The following is a 10,990-nucleotide window of genomic DNA, read 5'->3' as shown; positions in this document are numbered from 1 at the left end:
TTGGATAATATTTTCAGATAAGATTTTTGGGTTCCTACATGTCAATACTATTCATATCGGATAAGATTTTCGGTTTCAAATTTCAGATAAATTTCAGATAAATTTCAAATTTCAGATACATTTCAAAATTCAAATTTCAGATAAATTCAAAATGTCAAATTTCAGATACATTTCGAAATTCAAATTTCAGATAAATTTCAAATTTCAAATTTCATTTGAATTTCAAATTTCAGATAAGATTTTCACCCTCTAAGATTTCGCCGCGTGTCATATCTATCTGTCTACATTTTTCTATAAAACCAGAGGTTCAGCTCATACCTCCCACACCAGTTCTTCTCTACATTTCCATTTCTCATATTTTAGATTTCATTCTCCATTCTCAATGGCAGACATGCAAGAGGTTTTGGAGAGGCAAGAGCGAGAAATTAGAGAAAGAATGCGTAGACGAGCTGCAAGCAAAGGGGCGCAAAGAGAACTAGATGAGTAACTTGGCATAGCAGTTGCTTTGCTGGAGGAAGAAAACCAGAGTCGCCGTGGTTCATGAGAAGGCCGTGGCCCAAATGTGGACAGACATAGACATTCTCGGGGTAAGAATCTTATGGAAGATTATTTTATCCCACAATCTCTGTACTCTGATGTTCATTTTCGAGGGAGATATAGAATGCAACCCCATTTGTTCAATAAAATCATGCATGATATTTGCAATTATGATGAATATTTTGTTCAAAAGAGAAATTGTGCTGGAAATTTGGGACTTCTTCCAGAGCAGAAGTTCACAGCTGTGATACGAATGTTGGCGTATGGGTCATCTGCTGATCAGGTGGATGAGATTGCCCGGATGGGGAAGTCCACTGTTTTGGATAGCTTGGTGCGATTTTGTGATGCAGTGGAAACTCTGTACACCAGAGACTACCTATGCAGACCTACGCCCAAGGACCTGCAACAGCTTCTCTTAAAAGCTGAGTCTCGAGGATTTTCCGGCATGATTGGTAGCATTGACTGCATGCACTGGCAGTGGAAAAATTGTCCAACTGCTTGGCAAGGGGATTACGGAAATAGAAAAGGGCAGAAAAGTATAATCCTGGAAGCAGTTGCTGGTTTTGATACATGGGTTTGGCACGTCTTCTTCGGAGTTGCCGGATCTCAAAACGATTTGAATGTCCTAGGTCAATCTCCAGTGTTCAATGATGTTTTGAGAGGTGAAGCTCCAAATATCACATATGACATTAACAATAACATCTACCAGAATGAGTATTATCTAGCTGATGGCATCTACCCGAGGTGGACAACATTTGTGAAAACAATTCCACATCCCCGATCCCATAAGCAAAAATTTTTTGCTCGCTATCAAGAGGGGTACAGAAAAGATGTTGAGAGGTGCTTTGGTATCCTTCAAGCCCGGTGGGCTATTATCAGGGGCGCGGCACGTCTATTTGACGAGGAGGTGCTTAGGAGTATAATGATGACTTGTATCATCCTCCGTAACATGATTGTAGAAGATGAATATGATTACGATGCTGATGAAGTGTAAGAACCAAATCCCATGGACACGGCCCTAACACGAATTTATGAAAAACCAGTGGGGCCAAATGGAGAACCAGTACAGCATGAACCGTTGGTTAGAGACAGTAGTTTCATGTCCTGTATGATTGATCACTACACGGAGATGCAATCGTCGTATATTCATGAACACCGTCAAGTTGACTTGATGAAGCATTTATGGGCGGTGAAAGGCAATGAAGGTGAATGAAGTGAAGTGAAGATGTTTTTTTTTAGTTTATTACGTTTATGTTGTATTTTTAGTTATGCTTTGTTTTTTTTATACTTTATTATTTTTAGTTGTGGGTTGTTTATTTTTTATGCTTTGGTTGTGGGTTGCTTATTTTTTATGCTTTGGTTGTGGGTTGTTTATTGACAGGACCCGATCCAAATTCCGCTTTGGAATCCGAACGAGACCCTGTGCGTGTCCGACACCTGGCAAATGTCGGGCACATATGACCTATTTGCCCTTCTATACAAAACACGATAAAATAATAAGGTTAACGTCTACCGAAAAACCGGCAGAGTTTCCATTGTAACTGGCTCAATACCAAAATATTTTCACTTGCAAACAAGTATGCCTATATACAACCAACTGCCAGCATACGTATATATACATTCAAACAGTTCAATTCTCAGTCTAGGGCAAAATATCAGAGCGACTTTGTGCCCGACATTTGCCAGGTATCAGACACGCACAGGGTCTGACTCGGATTCCAAAGCGGAATTTGGATCGGGTCCTGTCAACTTAGAATTTACAAAGGAGTGAATCCTTTTACAAACAAAAATCCTACATCAGAAGAAAGGCGCGGAAGATGGAAAATGGCCCAGTGGTGGATTCCTGTGCACGTCTACTGCCTGGGGGCGCAAAACAACAAAAAGGGTGAGTGGACCCAAAAATAAAGTTTAAAAAATAACATATGAACATACTAACCCCACTGTAAAAACAGTTATACAAACTAGCTTATTTTCTTTATTTCTGAAATCAATGCATGTATATAATGATATACATTTGAAAACTGTTTAAAACTATCATCTAGGTGTACCCTTATTGCCGTCAATTCCTTATACCGTCAATTCCTTGCATCACCATGGGTGACACATACTCGCAGGTCTCAGTGACACGAAGACAATCCGAGCCGCAACTCGCAGGATTCAGGGGACCGTAGTCCACCTTTATCCGCATGGTGATGGTACCCCAGCAGTAGCTGAGGAGTGGATTGAACGGATGGAGCGGATCATGGAGGTCATGGCTGTTCTACAGAACAGTAGGGTTACTCTGGCCACCTTCTTCTTGATCAGGAATGCCAGACATTGGTGGGATTCTGTCAAGAGGAGATATCGGGATCCTTTAGCCATTACATGGCAAGTCTTCAGAGCTGCATTTGACAGTCAGTATTACCCACAAGCATACCAGAATTTGAAGATGCAAGAGGTTTTACAGCTGGAACAGGGGATGATGACTGTATTAGAGTACGAGAAGAAGTTTCATGATCTGTCTAAGTATTGTCTTCCACTGGTGGAGGATGAAAGTAAGAAGTGTCAACTGTTCACTATGGGGTTAAAGGCCTCCATCCGAGATATTGTGATCAGTCAGTGGTTGACCAACTTTAGTGAAGTGGTGATGTCTGCCTCGCTGATTGAAAGTAGCCAGATGACAGCCAGACCACGGGGTGAACTCCGTAGGCAGCAGTTTGAAATAGGTGGTCCTAGTCAGGGATCATCTAAGAGAGGCAATTACAGTTCGGGATCATCTAGTGGTCGCAGCTATGGAGGTTACCGACCTGGATTCAACTCCAGCGGAGGTTCCAACCAAAGTAGCAGTTCTGGAACCCGCTCTGGGGGTAGTGCAGTTAGAGGTGCTGGAAGACAGTTGCTGTCAGGATCTGGCAGGAGGAGTCGCCCCCAATGTGCCAGGTGTGGTAGGTACCATTCTGGGCCTTGCCAGCAGGGTACTACCGGATGTTATTACTGTGGACAACCTGGACATTTTCGGAAGGATTGCCCACTGTTCCTTCAGACTAGAGAGACCACAGCTGCGTCAACTCCAGAGACAGTTATGCAGGGTAGATCACAGGAGATACCACAGTTTGTAGAGGCTTCGTCCAGTGGTGGTGCTCAGACCAGTGTTGCCAGTCGAGGCAGTAGTCAGCCGAGGGGACGTGGTGGAAGTTCCAGAGCCACAGGCAGAGTGTATAACATGTCCCAGTAGGAAGCACATGCATCACCCGATGTAATTACAGGTATTTTACCGGTTTTTGGCATTCCTGCTAGAGTTTTGATTGACCCTGGGGCTACGCACTCATTTGTCACACCTAGTTTTGCCCATAATGCCAATGTTAGACTTTCGGCTCTACAGACTGAACTGGCGATCTTTGTACCTACATGAGAGATTTTTAGGGTAGGTACAGTGTATCGCGATAGTACAGTGATGGTGGGAAATGTGTTTTTGGAGGCAGATTTAATTCCCTTGGGCATGGTTGACTTGGATGTCATCTTAGGGATGGATTGGTTAGCCAGACATCGTGCCTCAGTAGATTGCTTCAGGAAGGTAGTTGTATTCCGTAGTCCCGGATGACCTGAAGTAACTTTTTATGGCGAACGTAGAGTGCTTCCGTTGAATTATTTGAAACAGGATATTCGTTTGATAGGTGGTGTTCTGCAGAAAGGTCAAGAGATTTATTGGACTCAGTACAAAGTGGATATAGTGAATTGCTTGACATCGTCAGCGCTAGCTAATCTTGCCTCATTTCAGCTATGACGGCAAAATGGTTGCTCAGAAAATGGTGCTCAGGATATCTTGCACATGTAATTGATACCAGAGATAATAGGCTGCGATTGGAAGATATTCCAGTCGTACAGGACTTTCCAGATGTATTTCCTGAGGATCTTCCTGGATTACCTCCTCATCGGGAGATCGAGTTTGTTATTGAGCTCGCTCCAGGAACAACGCCTATTTCTCAGGCACCATATAGAATGGCACCAGCAGAGTTGAGGGAATTAAAGACTTAGTTACAGGAGCTGGTAGATAAGGGTTTCATCCGCCCTAGTTTTTCTCCGTGGGGTGCTCCAGTATTATTTGTTAAGAAAAAAGATGGCACCATGAGGTTATGCATTGACTACAGACAGCTGAACAAGATCACAGTGCGGAATAGATATCCCTTGCCTCGCATTGATGACTTGTTTGATCAGCTGAAGGGTGCCAAGGTATTTTCCAAAATTGACTTGAGGTCTGGATATCATCAGTTACGGGTTAGAGAAGAGGATGTGCCTAAAACAGCGTTTCGAACGAGGTATGGGCACTATGAGTTCCTGGTGATGCCATTTGGATTAACGAATGCGCTAGCTGCATTTATGGACCTCATGAACAGAGTGTTTCGACGTTACTTGGATCGCTTCGTGATTGTATTCATAGATGACATTCTGGTGTATTCAAAGAGTCAAAAGGCACATATGAAGCATTTAAACCTTGTGTTGAGAACTCTAAGAAGGAGGCAACTTTATGCCAAATTCAGCAAGTGTCAATTTTGGTTGGATAGAGTGAGTTTCTTGGGGCACGTGATCTCTGCAGAGGGCATTTATGTTGATCCCAAAAGATTGAAGCAGTAGTAAATTGGCTACGACCTACCAGTGTTACTGAGATACGGAGTTTTCTGGGGTTAGCCGGGTATTACCATCGCTTCGTGGAAGGATTCTCCACCATAGCGGCACCTCTCACTTATTTGACAAGGAAAGGAGTTAAATTTGTGTGGTCAGATAAGTGTGAGGAGAGTTTCATTGAACTCAAGACCAGGCTGACCACTGCTCCGGTTTTAGCACTTCCGGATGATAGTGGGAACTTCGTGATCTACAGTGATGCTTCTCAACAAGGACTTGGGTGTGTGCTGATGCAGCATGATAAGGTGATCGCTTATGCTTCTAGACAACTGGAAGCATGAGCTGAATTATCCAGTTCATGATTTGGAACTTGTTGCAGTAGTTTTTACCTTAAAGATTTGGCGGCATTATCTTTATGGGAAAACTTGCCAAATCTTTACAGACCACAAAAGTTTAAAGTATTTGTTCACCCAGAAGGAATTAAATTTGAGGCAAAGAAGATGGTTAGAGCTGATAAAAGATTATGACTGTACCATCGAGCATCACCCAGGAAGAGCTAATGTTGTTGCAGATGCACTCAGTAGGAAATCTTCAGGATCTGTAGCTTATCTTTGAGGAAGATATTTTCCATTAATGGTAGAAATGAGAAAGCTCAGAGTTGGGCTAGATGTGGATAATCAGGGAGCGCTGTTAGCTACTCTCCATGTGAGACCAGTGCTAGTAGAATGAATACTCGCAGCTCAATCTCAGGATCCTTTGATTTGTACGCTGCGAGTGGAGGTTGCAAATGGCGACAAAACTGATTGTTCCGTAAGGAATGATGGAGTGTTAATGGTGGGTAACAGGTTATATGTCCCTAATGATAAAGCTCGAAAAAGTGAGATTCTTGAGGAGGCCCATGAATCAGCGTTTGTAATGCACCCTGGAAGCACGAAAATGTACCATACTCTGAGAGAGCACTACTGGTGGCCTTTTATGAAGAAAGAAGTAGTAGAGTATGTCAGAAGGTGCTTAATTTGTCAGTAAGTGAAAGCCGAGTGACAGAAACCATCAGGGCTATTGCAACCACTTCCGATTCCTGAATGCAAGTGGGAGCGGATTACGATGGATTTTGTGTTCAAGCTTCCCCGAACACATAGTAAGCATGATGGAGTGTGGGTCATCATGGATCGACTCACCAAGTCCACTCATTTTCTGCCAGTGAGAGCAAATTATAGTTTGAACAAACTGGCTAAGATCTTCATAGATGAGATTGTGAGACTTCATGGAGTACCAGTATCCATTGTTTCAGATCGTGACCCACGGTTTACATCCCGTTTTTGGACCAAGTTAAATGAAGCTTTTGGAACCCAATTGCAGTTTAGTACTGCATTTCACCCCCAGACAGATGGTCAGTCTGAGAGGACCATTCAGACATTAGAAGATATGTTGAGAGCCTGTGCGCTTCAATTTCGGGGTGGTTGGGATGAGAAGTTACCACTTATGGAGTTTGCATATAATAACAGTTATCAAGTGAATATCGAAATGTCTCCATTTGATGCCTTGTATGGGAGACAGTGTAGAACTCCATTCTATTGGGATGAAGTGGGTGAACACAGATTGGTCGTATCTGAGGATGTTGAACTGACCAAGAAACAAGTGCAAATCATTAGAGAACGACTCAAGACAGCCCAGGACCGACAAAAGAGCTATGCGGACAATAGAAGAAAAGATCTTCAATTTGAAGTTGGAGACTGGGTATTTTTGAAATTATCACCTTGGAAAGGTGTAGTGCGATTTGGGAAGCGAGGGAAACTAAGTCCTCGCTATATTGGACCCTATGAGATTATAGAGCGTGTGGGTCCAGTAGCTTACAGGCTTGCTTTGCCTTCAGATCTAGCTCAATTGCATGATGTATCTGGGCTGCCTAGTCCTGGCTAAAGCCTGCGTTAGCAACTCCAAGGTCTGTTGGAAGTTGGGATCTCCCTGCATAGTAGGCACAGCAGGTACGGCTCCTGACGAGCCTCCAACAACAGACTGCTCTACCGGTTCAGGTACCGGTGCAGGAACAGGAACTTCCTCCTGCCCAAGCTGGGGATCCTGTCCCCTTTGTCGGGACGACTATCTAGTCCCTCTACGGACACCGCCACGTTTAGGGCCCATCTTTACTGTCACAAGAAATAGATTTTCAGGAAAACGAGGATGCACAAAGTGCAAAGTCTACAGGAAATTAAACCTAATGCTCTGATACCAAGTTGACAGGACTCGATCTAAATTCTGCTTTGGAATCCGAACCAGACCCTGTGCGTGTCCGGCACCTGGCAAATGTCGGGCACATATGACCTATTTGCCCTTCTATACAAAACACGATAAAATAATAAGGTTAACTTCTACCGAAAAACCGGCAGAGTTTCCCTTGTAACTGGCTCAATACCAAAATATTTTCACCTGCCAAACAAGTATACCTATATACAACCAACTGCCGGCATACGTATATATACATTCCAACAGTTCAAATCTCAGTCTAGGGCAAAATATCAGAGTGACTACTAAGAATTTACGAAGGAGTGAATCCTTTTACAAACAAAAATCCTACATCAGAAGAAAGGCGCGGAAGATGGGAAATGGCCCGGTGGTGGATTCCTGTGCACGTTTACTGCCTGGGGGCGCAAAACAACAAAAAGGGTGAGTTGACCCAAAAATAAAGTTTAGAAAATAACATATGAACATACTAACCCCACTGTAAAAACAGTTATACAAACTAGCTTATTTTCTTTATTTCTGAAATCAATGCATGTATATAATGATATACATTTGAAAACAGTTTAAAACTATCACCTAGGTGTACCCTTATTTTCGTCAATTCCTTATATCCGTCAATTCCTTGCATCACCATGGGTGATACATACTCGCAGGTCTCAGTGACACGAAGACAATCCGAGCCGCAACTCGCAGGATTCAGGGGATCGTAGTCCACCTTTATCTGCATTACTCACTCCACACGAGTTCGAGTACCAAGGACTCGTGGGGCAACTGTCAAGCATGCTGACTAAACCGAAGGCAACACATATAATCCGAAGGCAACATTTAATATCTGGGTACAAGGTATTTTAAGAAAATATAAAGTGTCTGAAGCAAAACTGTTAAATCATTAACTTTCTGTAATCTTTAAAATTCTGGTGCCATTTATTTGATAATTAACGAGAATATCTTTTCCTATATTCTTTAAAGGAAATTTCACTTGGCAGCATGCAATATAACATATTTAATAGCATAAAACAGCTTATAACTGAAACTGAACTGCTTAAATTCATTTATTAAAACAAAGAGTCCACTCACTGATAGTCTGAGCTCGCTGGACCTCTTGAAGGTCTCTCCTGCGGGTCAACTGGTGCCGTGCCTGATTCAATGACCATAATATTCTATTAATACAATATAGTATTAAATTAAAAACCCTACCCCCGGCTCCTAAAAGTACGTGCGTCAATTTAAAGTGATCCCTATGCCCATAAAAGCTTTCCTTCCACGTGGGATAGTTTAGCGGTATCTTGGGACTCAAAAAGCGTAAAGTCCAAAAAGTCAATCCGGGACCCCACGAGTCCATGACCTCACAATATGATCCGGATGCCGCTAGAAGGTCCAATACATCTAGGACACATGTCCCGAGGGTATTGGTGTCGATCGGTCGGTCGGATTAATCACGATCGTGTAATCGCATAATTTCTAAACCCTAGCCCTAGGATTCGCGATTTCGGAGTATCCGGGACTCCGATTCACGATCCGTCAAATCCTACACGTTGTTGAAATTATCTAGAGTAACATATCTAAAATTGATTACAATCCAACGGCTCAACATTATTGAACCCGATAATCGCACAATATGGAAAATTCGTTCGAGGCTCAAACGGTATCCAAATTGAGATCCGTGAATTCCTATGCGCTAGTGACAACCTAAGGATCGCATCAGGACACAGTGCCACTGCACCACCCTCGCCCACGCTCCGCCGCACGAGCCGGCAGCGATGGGTGTCCAAAGCGATAACGCATCGCCGGAAAATCTCAAAACCACGGCTCCAAACTCCTACCCTAGGTATAACACCATATTTGGAACCACTTTTGTTCTTGGACCTACCCCAAAAACTGACTGGAAGTGGCCGAACACGGAGGCCGTAAACCGGCCGAATTTCCAAATCGAAAATTCATTATCTACACTGAGAACCGATTAATTCATACCTAACAGGCAGCTAGAACAGCTCGAGAGGGTCAAAATCCATACCTGGCTCGTCCGATTTGGTTGAGAAACGAGGGAGAACGACGGCCGTGAAATGCCGGTTCCGTTCGGTTTTCTGCAGTTTCCGGCGGTTGGAGTGGCTGACAGCGACGGAAACCGGGTGGGATGAGAAGAGGAGGCGATGACGGTTTGAACAAGACTGGTCTTGTGGCCGGTGGTGGTCTGTGGCGGCGACGGCGACTGTGAGAATCCGATCGGTGGGGGGAAGAGGGAAGTCGCAACGGGAGAGAGATAGAGAGAGAGAGAAACTGAGGGAGAAAGAGAGAGAAGTGAGGTTTTGAAAAAAAAATCTGATTTTCCTAATTACCATTTTGCCCCTCATGATATTTTAATCGCATGTTCTTAAAACTCCGATTCGAGCTCACTTCGTGTCTATGAACTCATTTCGTCGTGCTCTACGCAATGGTGTATGTGGAATTGTCAAATTCCTTTTCGGTCAAAAAGTCAACTTTTCATTCATAAATTATTCCAAGGGCAAAATTGTCTTTCCTCATAATAAATTACTCATTAAATATGAATTTTAGGTTTGGGTCATTACATTTATTTTTTATGCTTTGGTTGTGGTTTGTTTATTTTTTATGTTTTGGTTGTGGTTTGTTTGTTTGTTTGTTTTTTTTTTAAGTGCTTTGGTTGTGGTTTGTTTTTTATGTATGGAATGTTTTGAATAAAAAGGATTTTTGTTGAATATTTTCTTTATTCACTAAAAGAAAAGCAATACAACTAATAAATTAAAATACATGAATTAAACAAAACAAAAAAATACAATGAAATCAAAGGCAAGTAAACTAAGACATGAAAGGCAAGCAAACTATTTTAATGGTTTTCATCATTTAACCAATCCGCGTTGCTAGGTCCATCATCACGAAAAAGTCTTCGTCTCATAACATCCCTTCGTTCTAGCTTCGAAAATTGTTTTGTTTCAGGGGACATATGGCTTGTATCCATGGCCATAGTTTCCCGATCTTTTTTTTCAATGTTTTGTTTGCGTACATACTCCCGTTCTTTGCGTACATACTCCATTTCTTTTGCATATTCTAGTTGAATAGCCATATCGTGCTCTTGTTGTTTCAAGTCCATTTCAATTATCATGGCTTGGTGCTTTGAAAGTTCCTCCAAAAATTTAGATGCATTCTTGCTAGAATTACTCCCTCTCTTCGCCTTCGCCGCCTTCCTCCCAATAGGCCTTGGCTCCTTTTCAATGGGTGAGTCTTGACTCATCGGGGAATCCATAGATGAATCCGATGCCGGCGTCTCATGAAGTGGAGTCTCGTTCAAGACTACCGTCGGACCGGTTGGAATAATTTGGAATCTCTTACAAGTCTTCACCACCTCCCAACAATGGGTATGGTTGAAACTTTTTTTCCCTTGCCCAGTAGCACCAAACCACATTTGTGCTTGCATAATCTATAAAAAAAAATTAAATGGAAATGCAAGAAACTTTAAAAACATATTGGCAATGCAACATGTAAAAAAAAATAATGCAAATTCAATAAATTTAAAAAAAATGCAGCATGTATAAAAAAAAACTAGAGACATATTAACAAAATATATAAATTGCAAGAAACATTTAAATAAAAATTAATA

The 10,990-nt window shown here is 42.3% G+C and overlaps 1 protein-coding gene across 1 annotated transcript; it reads left to right on the top strand.

Moving 5' to 3' along the window:
* Positions 2,768-3,751, top strand: LOC109948648. The gene has a single exon (XM_020562333.1). It carries the CDS (start codon positions 2,768-2,770, stop codon positions 3,749-3,751), a length of 984 nt encoding a protein of 327 aa, XP_020417922.1.

The sequence above is a fragment of the Prunus persica genome, chromosome G4 (assembly GCF_000346465.2).
Source record: "Prunus persica cultivar Lovell chromosome G4, Prunus_persica_NCBIv2, whole genome shotgun sequence".
In the NCBI taxonomy this organism is placed as follows: Eukaryota; Viridiplantae; Streptophyta; class Magnoliopsida; order Rosales; family Rosaceae; genus Prunus; species Prunus persica.
Note: the sequence above shows the minus strand (reverse complement) of the source record. Positions and strands in the feature narration are given on the sequence as shown.